The 20605-nt window shown below is 43.9% G+C and overlaps 1 protein-coding gene across 1 annotated transcript in view; it reads left to right on the top strand.

Annotated features, from left to right (window-relative positions):
- Positions 1-15581: 15581 nt before the first annotated feature.
- The window catches only part of LOC147113404 (pancreatic lipase-related protein 2-like), a 39754-nt gene continuing 34730 nt past the window's right edge, over positions 15582-20605 (top strand). The window contains exon 1 of the mRNA XM_085994415.1: positions 15582-15630. Within this exon, the coding sequence (XP_085850541.1) occupies positions 15582-15630 (49 nt within the window). The remainder of the gene's footprint in view (positions 15631-20605) is intronic.

Below are 20605 nucleotides of genomic sequence, written 5' to 3'. Positions count from 1 at the left end.
ACTTAACTGATAAAATTTGATTCCTGATTAACTGCAAATCAACCTTGTAGCCGAGTGTGAATTTCCTCGGAGCTTCTCACACTCCACCATCGTAACTTCGGAGGAAGTAGAGCAGAAAACCCATTTGCTGGCATAAACGGGGTTTCCACCACACTGTCGAAATTACAGCGGCAAAGTGGGAGCTCCAAGAAAATTCAATTAAAGTATTCAACCAACTAAATCATAGGCCCTTACGGACTTAACTGGTTAAATGACCCATGATGGTTTTTTGAGCCAAATCCAGGCACTCCACTCACTGAGATCGTTTCTGGTGCCTAAAGGAGCAGACACCACCAAAAGAATATTGGTATTGTGGTAAAACCACCAATGAACTCCTGCACAAATGAATAACTGTCTTTAAAGCAATGTTACAGCACCTATGTCCGTTTGCTGAGGGTAAACAAGCTTTCTGTAAAAACCCTGAAACAACGCGATGACGTCATCACGTTGGTCACGTGGTGCCCCGAGTGGCGGGAAACGTGATGACGTCAGAGGTGGGAGGTTCTGAGTTCAGACCTCGTGGAACAAGCTACTGTATAGACATGTTTGCTGTTGCTCCTGCATGTTTTTGTTTTGTTCACCAGTTTAATTAAATTCGATTAATTTACTGAACTGACTCAACCTCAGTGATTTAGATAGGAATCCATTGATTCCTACAGTATCAGACTAGTAGTTCTAATGAACTGCGTTTGTTTTGCTTTTACTAAAAATACTTAATTGGAGGAGGCCAATTTCAGTGGGTTGAGAACAGATCTGGCCTGGGTAAATTGGAATCAAAGATTGGCGGGCAAAATTGTAATTGAACAATGGGCTGCCTTTAAAGAGGAGATAGTTTGGGTACAGTCGAGGTACATTCCCACGAGGAAGAAAGGTAGGGCAACCAAAGCCAGAGCTCCCTGGATGATGAAAGAGATAGAGAGTAAGATGAAGCAGAAAAATGTCAGGTTGAGAATACAAGTGAGAGCCAGGCTGAATATAAAAAGTTCAGAGGGGAAGTGAAAAATGGAAAAAAAAAAAAAAGAGGGGCAAAGAGAGAGTATAAGACTAGACTGGCAGCTAACATAAAAGGAAATCCAAAAGTCTTCTATAGGCATATAACTATGGAAGGTGTTAGATAAAAGGAAAAATTCTATTTTAAAAAACTGAACTGGACCAGCCATATAAATACTGTGGCTACAAGAGCAGGCCAGAGGCTGGGAATTCTGCTGCGAGTGTCTCACCTCCTGACTCCCCAAAGCCTTTCCACCATCTACAAGGCACAAGTCAGGAGTGTGATGGAATACTCTCCACTTGCCTGGATGAGTGCAGCTCCAACAACACTCAAGAAGCTCGACACCATTCAGGATAAAGCAGCCCGCTTGATTGGCACTCCATCCACCACCTTCAACATTCACTCCCTCCACCACCGGTGCACTGTGGCTGCAGTGTGTACCATCTACAAGATGCACTGCAGCAACTCGCCAAAGCTCCTTCAACAGCACCTCCCAAACCCGCGACCTCTACCACTTAGAAGGACAAGGGCAGCAGATGCATGGGAACATCACCACCTACAAGTTCCCCTCCAAGCCACACACCATCCTGACTTGGACCTGTATCGCCGTTCCTTCACTGTCGCTGGGCCAAAATCCTGGAACTCCCTTCCTAACAGCACTGTGGGTGTACCTACACCATATGGACTGCAGCAGTTCAAGAAGGCGGCTCACCACCATCTTCTCAAGGGCAATTAGGGATGGGCACTAAATGCAGGCCTAGCCAGCAACGCCCACATCCCATCAATGAATTTAAAAAAAATAATAATAAATGGGTAATAAGAGGAGGGGTGGGGCCGATTAGGGACCAAAAAGGAGACCTACGAATGAAGGCAGAGGGCATAGCCAAGGTACTAAATTAATACTTTGCATCTGTCTTTACCAAGGAAGAAGATGCTGCCAAAGTCATAGTGAAAGAAGAGGCAGTGGAGATACTGGATGGGATAAAAATTGATAAAGAGGAGGTACTAAAAATGCTGGCTGTACTTAAAGTAGATAAGTCACCAGGACTGGATGGGATGCATCCTAGGATGCTGAGGGAGGTAAGGGTGGAAATTGTGGAAGTAATGGCCATGACCTTCCAATCCTCCTTAGATGTGGGGGTGGTGCAACAGGACTGTAGAATTGCAAATGTTACACCCTTGTTCAAAAAAGGGTGTAAGGATAAACCCAACAACTACAGACCAGTCAGTTTAACCTCGGTAGTGGGGACGCTTTTAGAAATGATAATCCGGGACAAAATTAACAGTCACTTGGACAAATGTGGATTAATTAAGGAAAGCTAGCACGCATTTGTTAAAGGCAAATCGTGTTTCACTAACTTGATTGAGTTTTTTGATGAGGTAACAGAGAGGGTTGATGAGGGCAATACAGTTGACGTGATGTACATGGACTTCCAGAAGGCGTTGATAAAATGCCACATAATAGGCTTGCCAGCAAAGTTGAAGCCCATGGAATAAAAGGGACACTGGCAGCATGAATACGAAATTGGCTAAGTGACAGGAAACAGCGAGTAGTGGTGAACGGTTGTTCTTCGGACGTGAAAGGTGCTATATAAATGTAGGTCTTTCTTTTAGTGTCATTGCAAAGTGGCTTTGTTTCACGCCGACACTAAAGCTTTGTATTTTAAATATGGAGTTAAGAGTCCGATCTAACTCCAGAGTGAAGTGGAGTGAGATCTTCTCCTCTGTGAGTCTCACTTTGCCTCACTTTAGAGTCAAGTAGAGCCCGGACTGGATTTATAACCTAACTTTAGTGAAGGAAAACCACCACCATTGTAAAGTAAATGCATCTTAAACATGGAATTTACTGCATAATAAAGTTAGCAATAAGGAATTTAGCTGCAACATGCAACACCATTCCTACAGACCAAATATTTTTTAATTATCCTAGTTTAGCAACGAATATTTACTCTTCCTTTGATAATCATTTTTGATCATGTTTTATTTTAAGAATAATGTGGGAGATTTTATTACCTTTGCAGATGGTATACTCCCAAGCTAGCTTAAAAAAAAACAAATGGTGCAGCCCTGTAGTTAAACTTAATCTCAAAAAACTACCTTTGGCAGTACTTCTTCTTAAACAACAAATAGGAATAGTCATAAAAGCAATTAAGTGTTGGAAATACACAGCAGTTCTGGTAGCAACTGAAAACACAGCTTGATATTTCAGGTCAATTTTCCTTAACCTACATTGAATTCTCTTGTAGCAAAGTTGTGTTTTAACAGTTGCATATCTTTATGTTTTACTGACTTCTTGTGCTCATCAAAATGACATTGAGGAATAGATTGTATCATTTTTCATGTCAAGCATTCAGTGTCAGTATAAAGCAGTCTCGGGATAGATATATAGAAACATAGAAGATAGGAGCAGGAGTAGGCCATTCGGCCCCTCGAGCCTGTTCCGCCATTTAATGAGATCATGGCTGATCATCCAAATTCACTACCCTGTCCCTGCTTTCTCCCCATATCCTTTGATCCCTTTAACCTTAAGAAATATATCTAACTTCTTCTTGAATATATTTAATGAATTGGCCTCAACTGCCTTCTGTGGTAGAGAATGCCACAGGTTCACCACTCTCTGGGTGAAGAAATTCCTCCTCATCTCAGTCCTAAATGGCTTAACCCTTATCCTTAGACTGTGACCCCTGGTTCTGGACTCCCCCGCCATCGGGAACATCCTTCCTGCATCTAGTCTGTCTAGTCCTGTTAGAATTTTATAAGTTTCAATGAGATCCCCTCTCATTCTTCTAAACTCCAGTGAGCACAAGCCCAATCGACCCAATCTCTCTTCATACGTCATTCCTGCCATCCCAGGTATCAGTCTGGTGAATCTTCGCTGCACGCCCTCCATGGCAAGAACATCCTTCCTCAGATAAGGCGACCAAAACTGCACACAATACTCAAGGTGTGGTCTCACCAAGGCCCTGTACAACTGCAGCAAGACATCCTTGCTCCTGTACTCGAATCCTCTCGCTATGAAGGCCAACATACCATTTGCCTTCTTAACCGCCTGCTGCACCTGCATGCTTACCTTCAGCGACTGGTGCACAAGGACACCCAGGTCTTGTTGCACTTCCCCTTTTCCCAATCTATTGCCATTCAGATAATAATCTGCCTTCCTGTTTTTGCCACAAAGTGGATAACCTCGCATTCGCACCCGTACGACCAGATTTAGGAACAGCTTCTTTCCCAGGGCTGTCATCCTACTGAACTCCATAAATAAACACTAAAGCCTGCACATCTGCCAATGCACTTTATTATGGTCATATTTATGCTAATATACTGCAAGCCAAATGTATAAATGTATGTTGAATGTTTAAGTGTCCTAATCCAAATTGTACACTCTCGGGAGCCGCAAGCCTACATTTCGTTGTACTGCACTTGTGCACTAACAATGACAATAAAAGTTGATTTGATTTGATTTATCCACATTATACTGCATCTGCCATGCATCTGCCCAATCACCCAACCTGTCCAAATCATACTGGAGTTTCTCTGCATCCTCCTCACAGCACACACGCCCACCCAGCTTTGTGTCGTCTGCAAACTTGGAGATATTACATCTAGTTCCCTTGTCTAGATCATTAATATATATTGTGAATAACTGGGGTCCTAGCACCGATCCCTGCAGTACACCACTAGTCACTGCCTGCCACTTGGAAAAAGACCCATTTATTCCAACTCTTTGCTTCCTGTCTGCCAGCTAGTTCTCTATCCAAGTCAGTACCTTACCCCCAATCCCATGTGCTTTAAATTTGCACGCTAATCTTTTATGCGGGACCTTATCGAAAGCCTTCTGAAAGTCCAAATACACCACATCCACTGGTTCTCCCTTATCTATTCTACCAGTTACATCCTCAAAAAATTCCAGTAGATTAGTCAAGCGTGATTTACCTTTTGTAAATCCATGTTGACTTTGTCCGATCCTGTCACTGTTTTCCAAGTGCTTAGTTAAATGCAAAGTGAAGCTCCCTCTACTCTGTCCCAACAAGAAAGTCCAGGGGCCTCAATCCTGGTGTTTGCACTGGCATTGCATGCCCGCCACTAGATTTTGTGAGATTAGTGGAAGGGCACCTAACTTACATGGGCCGGTGGGCATAAGTGTCATTGTAGGCACATCTCTCCCTGCCTCATGCAGCTGGAAACCTGGTGTCTGCCCGCCAGTGCCCAGAATCAATGCTCTCCTTGCTAGCCTCTGTTGGATAAGCCCTTTACCCATTAAACTTCATAAAGCTAGAGACAGTAATGTGTTTGATAATTAACTTCATTTTTTATTGACAAAACATTTATCTTAAACACCCTAAACACCCATACAGAGTGCCACTCATTAGCCTCATGTCTGACTCTTGCATGTGTAGATTTTAATGAGGAATCGCGAAGATGGCTTCTCTAAGCATGTTCACGCTACCGGGTCTTGAAGGTAGCAAGAGGTCTCTTTGTAACTAAGTGAAAACGTGGCATCTCTTTTTATTACCATTTTCTTTATGGCCTGCTTCCTGCTGGATGCAACACTCTCCGATGCTTTATGACCACCCAGTTGTTCAAACAGTTTGCCAGAGAGGAGAGGCCCCATGCCTTTTCACACCATAATGTTACTTCCCATCGTTGCTTTTCTCAGAGCCATAGCTTTATTGTAAAAAACCTTTGATGCATGCTCTATAGCAACGTATTAGAAACATAGAAGATAGGAGCAGGAGTAGGCCATTCGGCCCTTCGAGCCTGCTCCGCCATTCAATGAGATCATGGCTGATCATCCAAGTTCAGTACCCTGTCCCTGCCTTCTCCTCATATCCCTTGATCCCTTTAGCCTTAAGAAATATATCCAACACTTTCTTGAATATATTTAATGAACTGGCCTCCAACGCCCTCTGTGGCAGAGAATTCCATAGGTTCACCACTCTCTGGGTGAAGAAATTCCTCCTCATTTCAGTCTTAAATGGCTTACCCCTTATCCTTAGACTATGACCCCTGGTTCTGGACTCCTTGGCCATCAGAAACATCCTTCCTGCATCTAGTCTGTCCAGGCCTGACAGAATTTTATAGGTTTTGATGAGATCCCCTCTCAATCTTCTAAACTCCAGTGAGTATAAGCCCAATCGACCCAATCTCTCTTCATACGTCATTCCTGCCATCCCAGGTATCAGCCTGGTGAATCTTCGCTGCACTCCTTCCATGGCAAGAACGTCCTTCCTCAGGTAAGGCGACCAAAACTGCACACAGTACTCAAGGTGCGGTCTCACCAAGGCCCTGTACAACTGTAGCAAGACATCCTTGTTCCTGTACTCGAACCCTCTTGCTACGAAGGCCAACATACCATTTGCCTTCTTAACCGCCTGCTGCACCTGCATGCTTACCTTCAGCGACTGGTGCACAAGGACACCCAGGTCTCTTTGCACTTCTCCTTCTCCCAATCTAGTGCCATTCAAATAATAATCTGCCTTCCTGTTTTTGCCACCAAAGTGGATAACCTCACATTTATCCACATTATAGTGCATTTGCCATTTTTCTGCCCAATCACCCAACCTGTCCAAATCGTACTGGAGTTTCACGACATCCTCCTCACAGTTTACCCTCCCACCCAGCTTTGTGTTGTCTGCAAATTTGGAGATATTACATCCAATTCCCTCGTCCAGATCATTAATATATATTGTGACCAGCTGGGGTCCTAGGACCGATCCTTGCGGTACCCCACTAGTCACTGCCTGCCACTCGGAAAACGCAATCTCCTCCTATATTAACAGCATCATTAAGGGGAAAAGACAGGCTTTTTGAGATTACGATTTAAACTAATTCTGTCTACGTTACTGTTTTGTCTTTGTTTGAAATAAAATGAATGTAAAAACATATCAATATTCCTGCATTTCCCACTTTGAGGCTAAAAAAGACATCCTTTTTGTGGCCTCGCTAACTTACTTTCCCATCAGAGCTAATATTTTTATTGTATTTTCTCTTATCTTAACTTGTTTCAAGGCAAGCCATTACTGCAAGGACAATCATCACGAATAGCTGTGCTACCTGCAAAAACGCAGAGGCTGTTCTTACCCAGAGATGCTATATACCACCTCCCACCATTCATGCTTACCTAAGGTGACAATAGACTGTTCAATATCATCATTCTGTTGCTGCATAACAATGGTACTGTCCCTGAGAAGTGCTGGTGTGTTGCTAGATAGATTTAAAACTTAAGAAAGGGTGCAATTGGATGGCCAAAATTCACAACTGCTCGTAAGGCCTCTCTGTCTGGAGGGTAACGTTTACTTGAGTTTCTGTAACATCGCGGGCCCCAACAGGCACCAATATTTTATCCCCAAATTTAGTTATTTTGGTTGGTGTAAAGCAAAATGTTGTTTGCCAAACCATACATATGGTGTGTAACGCAATACCTTCCTCTCTCCGAACATTAGTTCTCTTTTGAGTTCCATCGATCAACCTCTAGTTAGGGGATTCTGCATCCAGAGTGAAGCCACATGCTGAACAACAACAACAATAATGACAACTTGTATTTATATAGCGCCTTTAATGTAGTAAAACGTCCCAAAGCGCTTCACAGGAGTATTATAAGACAAAAAATTTGACACAGTCACATAAGGAGAAATTAGGGCAGATGACCAAACGTTTGGTCAAAGAGGTAGGTATTAAGGAGTGTCTTAAAGGAGGAAAGAGAGGCAGAGAGGTTTAGGCAGGGAATTCCAGAGCTTAGGACTTAGGCAACAGAAGGCACGGCCACCAATGGTTGAACGATTATAATCAGGGATGCTCAAGAGGACAGAATTAGAGGAGCGCAGATATCTCGGGGGAGGGGGGGGTGTTGTGGGGCTGGAGGAGATTACAGAGATAGGGAGGGGCGAGGCCATGGAGGGATTTGAAAACAAGGATGAGAATTTTGAAATCGAGGCGTTGCTTAATCGGGAGCCAATGTAGGTCAGCGAGCACAGGGGGTGATGGGTGAATGGGACTTGGTGCGAGTTAGGACACGGACAGCCGAATTTTGGATGACCTCAAGTTTACGTAGGGAGGCTAGCCAGGAGTGCGTTGGAATTGTCAAGTCTAGAGATAACAAAGGCATGGATGAGGGTTTCAGCAGTGGATGCGCTGAGGCAAGGGCAGAGATGGGTGATGTTATGGAGGTGGAAGTAGGCGGTCTTTGTTATGCTGTGGATATGTGGCCGGAAGCTCATTTCAGGGTCAAGTATGACACCAAGGTTGCGAACAGTGTGGTTCAGCCTCAGACAGATGTTAGGGAGAGGGATGGAGTCTGTGGCTAGGGAACGGAGTTTGTGGCGGGGACCAAAAACAATGGCTTCAGTCTTCCCAATATTGGAAAAAATTTCTGCTCATCCAGAACTGGATGTCAGGCAAGCAGTCTGACAATTTAGAGACTGTGGAGGGGTCGAGAGAAGTGGTCATGAGGCAGAGCTGGGTGTCATCGGCGTACATGTGGAAACTGATGCTGTGTTTTCGGATGATGTTGCCAAGGGGCAGTATGTAGATGAGAAATAGGAGAGGGCCAAGGATAGATCCTTGGGGGACCCCAGAGGTAACGATGCAGGAGCGGGAAGAGAAGCCATTGCAGGTGATTCTCTGGCTACAATTAGATAGATAAGAATGGAACCAGGTGAATGCAGTCCCACCCAGTTTAAGATAAGCTGTACAGCACATCACAGCTGCATAGGCAGGCACCTCTTTTCCTGGAACAGCAATAGGTATCTGGAGCTTTCCAGACTCACTCCTTCCCTCTAAATAGTATCCTTGGATAATTTACAAATGCTTTGCGTATGTCATCTCCCAACAAGTCTATCAAGTCCACTTTAAATATTTCTATTGGTCTTACATCAACAGATAACAATGGTATTGTTATTATCACAGGAATCAGTCCAAAATGATGTTACTCTGCCTGAAGGCTTCCTGGCATAATACACCACGTTGCAAGAAATATGAATAATTTAAAGTTTTGGATGCATCATTCTGCCAGATAAATATCAGCCCGCCTTGTCATTCGTCATTTGTAAGACAAGTATTCAGGTACTTTGGTACCTCCTTCCTGACTAGTCACAACAAAATCCATCAGAGCAGCAAGGAACATCCTCGCCATCCTTTCAATCTAAAAAGAAAAAAAGCTCTCCATACTGGTTAGAATTTAATCAGAAATGAACTGAATTTATGAACTGAAAAGGGGCAGTCATTCAACCGTCGGTGTCCCTGAACAGGTTCAGTGGCAACGATTTGTTTTAACATATCCGTCATCAGGGCAGCATAGAGGTGTTTTGGAATCACTTTTTCATTACCTGTCACAGCTTCAAAAGACACCTGGGGGGATTTTGCCAGCCCTGGGGAGGCGGGTATGGAGGCGGGACTGCCGGGAAAATGGCAGAAACTGGGAGCGGGTACCGAACCTGCTCCCAACCCGCCTTCGTGCCATCTTCCCGGGAGGCGGGTCCCCGACTCGCACAGGGACCGGTCTCCTCAAGGCGGGAAGATGATTACAGCCAACAGGTAGTTAACAGGCAGTTAAGAGGATTATCCCCATTTTACCCACACAAGTGCGGGCTTCCCGATGGCTGTGAACCTCGCCAGGGCCAGCGAGGCGAGCAGTGGGTCTGCGGGGGCGAGAGGGGTCGAAAAGTCCGCTGTGGAGGTGAGTGATGGGTGCAAGTGTGGAGAGGTGAGTATGAGAGGTGAGTGTAGAGTGTTAGAAAAAGTTTACTTATCTTTGCTTCTTCCTGCAGGCTTGAACCCTTGGGGATCCGGAGGTGCCTCATCTCAACGGCAGAGATGACAGAATGGCTGCTGCATTCTCTGAGGTTTGGTGAGTCTTCAGTACAAGGACTCACCTTAGAACAGAGATTGTCAGTGTTTGACAGCTTCTCAAAGCTGTCAAATGCAGACAATTTATCTGTCAAAAAATGTTGACAGATGAAACGTCATTTGCTGATGTCCTCTGTCACCAGCTTTCCCTTAATTGGCCGGCTAAGCCTGCAGGGCGGGCTTAACAAGGTCAATCAAGGGAAAATAGCGTGGGTTGGCCGGATGTCGTTGGGGGCGGAACTGAAACCCGACAACCATTGATAAAATCCAGTCCACAGTTATCGAATTGCCATCAAAATCAGGGGCATTTAAAGATCTCGGTCTCAGTCTCACTGACTACTTTCTTCAACGTAGTTTTAACTGTTCTATTTGTTCTTTCCACCAAGTCTCATACTTGCAGGAATTTCTATTCTTTCCCTAAAATAGTGCACATTTCTTTCATGACCTGACAGTGTCAACTGTGGCTCAGTTGGTAACACACTTTCCTCTGAGTCAGAAGGTTGTGGGTTTAAATCCTACTCCAGGGACTTGAGCACATAAAGCTAGGCTGACACTCCAGTGCAGTACTGAGGGAGTGCTGCACTGTCAGAGGTGCCGTCTTTCGGATGAGATGTTAAACTGAGGGCCCCGTTTGCCCTGTCAGGTGGACGTAAAAGATCCCATGGCACTATTTCGAAGAAGAGTAGGGGAGTTATCCCCGGTGTCCTGGCCAATATTTATCCCTCAACCAACCTCACTAAAACAGATTGTCTGGTCATTATCACATTGCTGTTTGTGGGACCTTGCTGTGCGCAAATTGGCTGCCATGTTTCCCACATTTACAACAGTGACTCCACTTCAAAAAAGTACTTCATTGACTGAAAAGTGCTTTGAGACGTCCGGTGGTCGTGAATGGCGCTAGATAAATGCAAGTCTTTCTTTCTTATGACCTGGCCCACAAATCATGTTCCATCATCAATCACCTCAATCTTCTTACCTTGAAATAACTTGTTCCAGAAGGGCTTTCGCAGTAGTGAGCGTGGTGGTATCACTTCGAGCTAATATTTAAGACACTAATACAACATGTCTTTACATTCAGCAATTCAATTTGGGAAATAGAAGTAAGGGGTTAATTACTTGTTCAGTGTGGAAAAAACCCTTGGTGTTGCGGGAGGAGTCAGCCAGCACAATAGTAGTTTCAGTCGTGCTGCTAAATCAATAATAATAAAAAGTGCTTTGAAAATGTTCAAACTGTAATGCTGTAATTCTCCAAAACTGCTTTTACCTTTTTAAAAAAAAAACTCTTTCTGCATGTTACAGCGATATAAGAGTCAAATTAATTCCATACTGTTAGATCCGTGATTCTGAGAGTATGATGTTTTTCAATAACCACACGGATGCTGTAACTTAACAATCAACAGGTATTTACTGGAGTAGGGTAGTCTCAAGACTGGGGGTACAGAGGCATGCTCAAGGCTTATATACAGGTGTGGTCACTGCTGGTACTACAGTATACAGGAGCTGTAAAAGTAGTTCTCTCTTAAAGGTACATACACTGCAATTCCTCCCCTTTTAGATTAGCAGTACCCATAATATTCAAATAACAATTAACACTAACATGTACATTAAACAACAATAGTCCATTTATAGATTCAGTCTTTGGGGCGGCTTCCTGATCCTTTCGGGATAGCGCCTTTCCTGAGGTTCTTGTTCTTGGTGCAGAGGCGATTCTGGCCCCTTTTCGTCGGTTAGTTCATCGGTTTCCACTGCTACTGGTTCGGAGGTAGATGCTACCGGTATGTCGGGTTCATCCCCAGGTACGCGAGACATGGGGTTGACGCGTTCCTGTGACGCTAAGATCTGATCGACGTGGCGTCTCACAATGTTCTCCCCGACATCCACTGTGTACATTAATGGCCCCTGCCTTGTGCATATCGTTCTGGGTTGCCATTTCTCTGTTCGGTAGTCACGGGCCAAGACTGGTTGTCCTACATTGAAGCTCCTTGTCGGCTTCTCATTGATGTGCTGGAATTGTTTATCCTCAACATTTCTTCGCACATTTGGCCTGAGCAAATCCAGACGAGATCTCAACCTTCGGTTAAAGAACATCATGGCCGGGGTCTGGTTGGTGACTGCATGTGTCGCATTTCTGTAGGCTAATAGGAAATTGTCCACCTTATGCTGTAGTGGAATTTCATCATCGCACATGGCCTTTATCGCCTTTTTAAAGGTTTGTACGAACCTCTCAGCCAATTCATTTGTGGCTGGATGATACGGGGCGGATGTGTAATGCCTTACCCCATTCCTTCTCATAAATTTTCGAAACTCTTCGGACACAAACTGTGGTCCATTATCAGAGCAAATCTGCTCTGGCAAGCCGTTCCTGGCAAATATGGTCCGTAGGACTGCAATCGTTTTCTCTGTAGTGGTTGAGGACATTTTTATCACCTCAGGCCATTTCGAGTGAGCATCCACTGCTATTTAGAACATTGAGTCCATGAATGGACCAACAAAATCAATATGCACCCGTTGCCATGGAGAGGAGGGCCACTCCCATGGGTGTAGAGGGGCATGTGGTGGTGCATTTTGGACCTTTTGGCATCCTGAGCAGCTCTTGGTTAGGTCCTCGATTTGTTGATCGATCCCCGGCCACCACACATAAGCCCTAGCAAGGCTTTTCATTTTCACCCCTCCCAGATGACCTTCATGAAGCTCATTTAGCACTCTCTCCCTTAACTTGGGTGGAATCACCACTCGGGATCCGCACATCACTGTCCCCTGGCATACTGACAGCTGTTCTCTTCTGGATGAGAATGCTGGCAACAGTGATTCGCCATGTGTTGGCCATCCCATCCTCGTCGCCACTGTTAGATCCGTGATTCTGAGTGTATGATGTTTTTCAATAACCACACGGATGCTGTAACTTAACAATCAACAGGTATTTACTGGAGTAGGGTCGTCTCAAGACTGGGGGTACAGAGGCATGCTCAAGGCTTATATACAGGTGTGGTCACTGCCGGTACTACAGTATACAGGAGCTGTAAAAGTAGTTCTCTCTTAAAGGTACATACACTACACATACCACACATCTTTAACTTAAAAGCTATAAAGTCAAACACTTTTATGAAAGCACAAAGGCTTTCCTTAAATTTCCCATATTCCATTAAAAAACTTATAAACGATATTCTTACAGCCTCCCATCCTCCATCCTCCACAACTGCAACTTGTCCAAAAGTCTGTTTCACGTATACTGTCCCGCACTAAGTCATGTTCAACCACCACCCCTGTCCTCGCTGACCTACACTGGCTTGCCCTCCTTCAGTGCATTAATTTTGAAACCCTCATCCTCATCTTTAAATCCCTCTATGGCCCTGCCCCACCCTATCCCTACAATCTACCCCAGTCCCCAAGCTAGAAACAGTGGAGGTCCAAAGAGACTTGGGGGTCCATGTACAAAGATCATTAAAATGTCATGGACAGGTAATGAAAATAATCAAAAAGGCTAATGGAATGCTGGCCTTTATATCCAGAGGACTAGAATATAAGGGGGTAGAAGTTACGCTACAGCTATACAAAGCCCTGGTTAGACCACACCTGGAGTACTGTGAGCAATTCTGGGCACCACACCTTAGGAAGGATATATTGGCCTTGGAGGGAGTGCAGCGTAGATATACTAGAATGATACCTGGACTCCAAGGGTTAAATTACGAGGAGAGATTCCACAAACTAGGGTTGTATTTTCTGGAATGTAGAAGGTTAAGAGGTGATTTGATTAAAGTTTTCAAGATATTAAGGGGAACTGATAGGGTAGAAACTATTTCCGCTGGTTGGGGAGTCTAGGACTGGGAACATAGTCTAAAAATTATCGCCATGCCTTTCAGGAGTAAAGTTAGGAAACACTTCTACATGCAAAGGGTGGTAGAAGTTTGGAACACTCTTCTGCAAACGGCAATTGATGATAGGTTAATTGTTAATTTTAAATCTGAGATTGATAGATTTTTGTTAACCAAAGTTAGTAAAGGATATGGGGCAAAGGCGGGTATATGGAGTTAGGTCACAGATCAGCCATGATCTCATTGAATGGCGGAATAGGCTCGAGGGTCTAAATGGCCTACTCCTGTTCCCATGTTCCTATGCACTCCCGAATACTCTGTTCCTGTGACTCCAGCCTTTTGTGTATCTGTCCCTCATTCACCCAACATTGGTGGCAAACCTATTTCATCGACCAAGTCTTTGGTTACCCCTCCTAATCGGTCCCTTCCTGACTCAATGCCCATTTTCCTTATGCCTATCTGTGAAGCACTGTGGGACTTTTTTTCCCATTAAAGACACTACGTTAATGTAAACTATTGTTATTGTTACATTTAGAAAAACATATCTCCACGCTAGGTGGCATTGAAGCAGCAAAATGTTACTACTGTTGAGGGCAGGATGAGATGACACAGCTTTGCACCATGAAGTGGTGTTTTTCTAGTAGGGTCACCTAATATGAAAATAGACATCACTAAATAATAATGAGACCTGGGTGTCCCTGTGCACCAGTCGCTGAAGGTAAGCATGCAGGTGCAGCAGGCGGTTAAGAAGGCAAATGGTATGTTGGCTTTCATAGCGAGAGGATTCGAGTACAGGAGCAAGGATGTCTTGCTGCAGTTGTACAGGGCCTTGGTGAGACCACACCTTGAGTATTGTGTGCAGTTTTGGTCGCCTTATCTGAGGAAGGATATTCTTGCCATGGAGGGAGTGCAGCGAAGATTCACCAGGCTGATACCTGGGATGGCAGGAATGACGTATGAGGAGAGATTGGGTCGATTGGGCTTATACTCGCTGGAGTTTAGAAGAATGAGAGGGGCTCTCATTGAAACTTATAAAATTCTAACAGGACTAGACAGACTAGATGCAGGAAGGATGTTCCCAATGGCAGGGGAATCCAGAACCAGGGGTCACAGTCTAAGGATAAGGGGTAAGCCATTTAGGACTGAAATGAGGAGGAATTTCTTCACCCAGAGAGTGGTGAACCTGTGGAATTCTCTACCACAGAAGGCAGTTGAGGCCAATTCATTAAATATATTCAAGGAGTTAGATATATTTCTTAAGGCTAAAGGGATCAAGGGATATGGGGAGAAAGCAGGGACAGGGTACTGAATTTGGATGATCAGCCATGATCTCATTAAATGGCGGAGCAGGCTCAAGGGGTCGAATGGCCTACTCCTGCTCCTATCTTCTATGTTTCCACTTTGGAGGGATAGATGTTCTTGTTATTGCAGCTTGATAATTTTTTATCACTGTTAAAGCAATATCTGACAGAATTAAAAGTGCGCTTTAGTGCTGCACCTGTGTAAATCACTTTATTACTCCACTGATAAGGAATATAAAAAGAAGCAAAAGAATGTTTTCAAATTCAAAATATCTATTTGTCATAGCCATGTAAAATCATGGAAACTTTGCACTCATAAAGCTGCTTGGCATTTTTTGAAATTGCTCCAAGAATTAATTTGCCATCTGCCTGTTTCACAGGCACAAAAATAGCACCAATGTTACAAAGCAAACATGAGCACAGTGTATATATGTGTGTGCACATTATACAGAGCCAGCAATTGCTAGTTGCTCTCACGCCGGGACACCTGCTAAAGTAAGTGAGAATTCATGAGTATGATTCCTACTCTACAAGTACTCTAATCAATTCAATCAAAAAAATGTTGTTAATGTTTTCTTGTAAATTTCATTTTAGATGCTGTGGCTTGTAATCGCAGCAGTCACTTTGGGCAACACAGTGAAAGGTAAGAACAAAACAATACAGAATGGTATCGATATGTCCAATAAAGTGTTACAATCCTTACCGTTGAAGACTGTTGTCAACTTTGCGTACAGCAAGAAAACACACACTTTATTTGGAGTATTGCAACTCCAAAAATACTGTGATTCTGTATCTTTTTCTCTCCCCCTGCTTCTCTCTCCGAATATATGTGTGCATGTTCATTTTATATATTTGTTTTTGACTTGTATTTGACACAGGTTAGACAAATCAGTGGATTTGTTGAGCGGACAGTGGAATTAGGCCCAAGTATGTTAAGCGTTGGTACAATAGGATAATTTCTACCCTATAGCGTCTACGTTACAAAGCACTATGTTAAATCATGCGGATTACTTTCTGCAGATCCCCCTCCAGTAAGTTTATGATCCCACCAAAGTCAAGTGACAAATGGAGCTCAATTGCTTCCCCATAAGGAGGGATGAAAAATCAGAGAATGTGTCTGGCTGGGATGGTCATGTGCATAGAATAAAAACAGAAAATGCTAGAAATCTACAGCATGCCAATCAGCATCTGACAGGAAAGAAAAGAAAGAACTTGTATTTATATAGCACATTTCCTGTCTTCAAAGCACTTTTGAAGTGTAATCACTGTGGCAATGTAGACAAATGCAGCAGTTAATTTGTGCACAGCAACGCCCCACAATCAGCAATTGGATAAATGACCAGATAACCTAATCTGGTGTTGGCTGAGCTATGAATATTGGCCAGGACACCAGGAGAACTTTGCTGCTCTTCTTCAAATAGTGCCATGGAATATTTTATATCCATCTGAGCAGGCAGCTAGGGCTTCAGTTTAATGTCTCATCTAAAAGATAGCACCTCTGCCAAGACAGCATTCCCTCAGTATTAGACTAACATCAGTCTGCACTATTGTGCTTAAGTTTCTGGAGTGCAACTTGAACCCATAACCTTCTCCCAGAGAGGCGAGAGTGCTACCTCTGAGCCAAGGCTGACACAAGGAAGAAACAGATAATGACCTAAAAATTGCGGTCGGAGGCGTACCTTCGGAGTATGCCCCCGATCTGCGAAACAATTACGAAAGTACCTGCCAGTGCTCAGGCTGCGAAAAGCTGCAGTCTCGAGCCTCGAGGCGGAGGGCAGCGTAATGGCCCAAGGATCTCAGGAACGCAGGCGTTTCGGAGGCGTACCTGGGATCTCGTGGGCCCGTTCCTCCAGTGACAAAGGAGAATTCCATTTCAATCATTTACGAAGGGAATCCCCTAATGATATACAATGGAATCCCCAAATCTAATAATTATACAATCATAGAATGGTTACAACACGGAAGAAGGCCATTTGGCCCGTCGAGCCCGTGCCGGCTCTCTGCAAGAGCACTCCAGCTAGTCCCACTCCCCTGCCCTTTCCCCGTAGCCCTGCAAATTACTTTCCTTCAGATACTTATCCAACTCCCTTTTGAAAGCCGTGATTGAATCTGCCTCCACCACCCTTTCAGGCAGTGCATTCCAGATCTTAACCACTCGCTGCGTAAAAAGTTTTTTCTTACGTCGCCTTTGGTTCTTTTGCCAATCCCCTTAAATCTGTGTCCTCTGGTTCTCGACCCTTCTGCCAATGGGAACAGTTTCCCTCTGTCTACTCTGTCCAGACCCCTCATGATTTTGAACACCTCTACCAAATCTCCTCTCAATCATCTCTGCACCAAGGAGAACAACCCCAGCTTCTCCAGTCAATCAACGTAACTGAAGTCCCTCATTCCTGGAATCATTCTCGTAAATCTTTTCTGCACCTTCTCTAAATCGTTCACATCCTTGCTAAAGTGTGGTGCCCAGAATTGGACACAGTACTCCAGTTGGGACCGAACCAGTGTTTTATACAGGTTCATCATAATTTCTACATTTTTGTTCTCTATACCTCTATTCATGAAGCCCAGGATCCCGTAGCTGCCCTGCCACCTTCAACGACGTGCACACATATCCCCAGGTGTCTCTGTTCGTGCGCCCCCTTCAGGATTGTACCATTTAGTTTATATGTCTTCTCCTCATTCTTTCTGCCAAAATGTATCACTTCATACTTTTCTGCGTTAAATTTCATCTGCCATGTGTCCGCCCATTTCACCAGCCTGTCTGTGTGTTCCTGAAATCTATCACTCTCCTCCTCACTGTTCACTATACTTCCAAGTTTGTGTCATCTGCAAATTTTGAAATTGTGCCCTGTACACACACGTCCAAATCATTAATATATATCAAGTATAGCAGTGGTCCTAGAACCGACCCCTGGGGAATACCACTGTATACCTTCCTCCAGTCCAAAAAACAACCATTCACCACTACTCTCTGTTTCCTATCACTTAGCCAATTCCATATCCGTGCTGCCACTATCCCTTTTATTCCATGGGCTTCAATTTTGATGGCAAGCCTATTATGTGGCACTTTGTCGAACACCTTTTGGAAATCCATGTACATCACATCAACCGCATTGCCCTCATCAACCCTCTCTGTTACCTCATCAAAGAACTCAGTCAAGTTAGATAAACACAATTTGCCTTTAACAAATCCATGCTGGCTTTCCTTAATTAATCCACACTTGTCCAAGTGACTGTTAATTTTGTCCCTGATTACTGTTTCTAAAACCTTCCCCACTACCGAGGTCAAACTGACTGGCCTGTAGTTGCTCGGTTTATCATTACACCCTTTTTTGAACAATAGTGTAACATTTGAAGTTCTCCAGTCCTCTGGCACCACCCCTGTATCTAAGGAGGATTGGAATATTATGGCCAGTTCCTCCGCGATTTCCTCTCTCAATTCCCTCAGCATCCTAGGATGCATCCCATCCGCTCCTGGTGACTTAGCTACTTTAAGTACAGCCAGCCTTTCTAATACCTCCTCTTTATCAATTTTTATCCCATCAAGTATCTCCACTACCTCCTCCTTTACTATGTCTATGGCAGCATCCTCTTCCTTGGTGAAGACAGATGCAACGTACTCATTTATTACCTCAGTCATACCCTCTGCCTCCATACATAGGTCTCCTTTTTGGTCCCTAATCGGCCTCACCCCTCCTCTTACTACTCTTTTACTATTTATATGCCTATAGAAGACATTTGGATTACTTTTTATGTTGGCTGCCATTCTATTCTCATACCCTCTCTTTGCCTCTCTTATTTTCTTTTTCACTTCTCCTCCAACTTTTCTATATTTAGCCTGATTCTCAGATCTATTTGCAACCTGACATCTGTCATACGTGCTTTTTTTCTGCTTCATCATATTCTCTATCTCTTTTGTCATCCAGGGAGCCATGCCTTTCCCCCTAGTGGGAATGTACCTCAACTGTACCTGAACTATTTCCTCTTTAAAGGCAGCCCATTGTTCCATTACAGTTTTACCTGCCAATCTTTGATTCCAGTTTACCCAGTCCAGATCCATTCTCATCCCACCGAAATTGGCCTTCCCCCAGTTAAACATTTTTACTCTAGATTGCTCCCTGTCCTTTTCCATAGCTAATCTAAACCTTATGATACTATGATCACTGTTCCCTAGTGACACTTGCTCCACTTGACCTACCTCATTCCCCAGAACCAGATCCCGCAATGCCTCCTCCCTCGTCGGGCTGGAAACATACTGATCAAGAAAGTTCTCCTGAACACACTTCAGAAATGTTTCCCCTTCTCTGCCCTTAACACTATTATGATCCCAGTCTATATTAGGATAGTTGAAGTCCCCCATTATTACTACTCTATAGTTCTTGCACCTCTCTGTAATTTCTCTGCAAATTTGCTCCTCCATATCTTTCCCACTATTTGGTGGTCTATAGAATACACCTAGTAGTGTAATGGCACCTCTATTATTTCTTAACTCCAGCCATATAGATTCTGTCCTTGACCCCTCCAGGACATCCTCCCTCTCCAGCACTGTAACATTCTCCTTGACCAATACTGCCACACCACCTCCTATCTTTCCTTCCCTATCTTTCCTGAACACTTTATAACCAGGATTATTTCATACCCAATCCTGCCCTTTTTTGAGCCAGGTCTCAGTTAATGCCACAACATCATATTCCCATGTGGCTATTTGTGCCTGCAGCTCACTTACCTTGTTTACTACACTTCGTGTGTTCACATACATACACTGTAAACCCATCTTAGACCATCCTGTAATCTCTCTTAGTTTGACCACCCTCTCTCCCCCCACCCCCCACACCTTACTATTTCTTACATTAGTGCTCTCTGCCTCTCCCAATCCTTTCAGCACTTTATTTCCCATTTCTAATGTTACATCCTGGTGCCCACCCCCCTGCCAAATTAGTTTAAACCCTCCCCAACAGCACTAGCAAACCTCCCCATGAGACATTAATTAAAATTAATTTAGAAACAATCATCAGGGAAAAAATTAACAGGCACTTATAGAAGTTTAAGCTAATTAAGGAGAGCCAGCACAGATTTGTAAAAGGCAGATCGTGTCTGACTAATCTAATTGAATTTTTTGATGAAGTAACAGAGAAGGTTGATGAAGGGAATGCAGTGGATGTTGTCTATATGGATTTTAAGAAAGCATTTGGCAAAGTACCACATAAAAGGCTGGTTAACAAAATTGAAGCTCATGGAATGGGAGGGTCAGTATCAGCTTGGATAAGAAATTGGCTTAAAGACAGAAAACAGCGAGTCGTAAATGTTTGTTTTTCAGACTGGAGAATGGTAGACAGTGGTGTTCCCCAAGGGTCAGTGCTAGGATCACTGCTTTTTGTGATATATATATAAATGACTTGGATATTGGAATACAGAGTAAAATTTCAAAATTTGTCGATTATACCAAACTTGGACGTGTGGCAAACAGTGAGGATGATACCAATTGACTTTAACAGGACATAGATAGGCTAGCAGAATGGGCAGACAAGTGGCAGATGGAATTTAATACAGAGAAGTGTGAGGTGATGCATTTTGGCAGAAGGGATAGAGAGAGGCAATATAGACTTAATGGCACAGTTCTA

This window comes from Somniosus microcephalus, chromosome 8 (genome assembly GCF_052327205.1).
Source record: "Somniosus microcephalus isolate GS21.2 chromosome 8, FLI_Smic_1.0, whole genome shotgun sequence".
Classification (NCBI taxonomy): domain Eukaryota; kingdom Metazoa; phylum Chordata; class Chondrichthyes; order Squaliformes; family Somniosidae; genus Somniosus; species Somniosus microcephalus.
The sequence above is the reverse complement of the archived record's forward strand: the minus strand, read 5'-3'. Positions and strand labels throughout refer to the sequence as shown.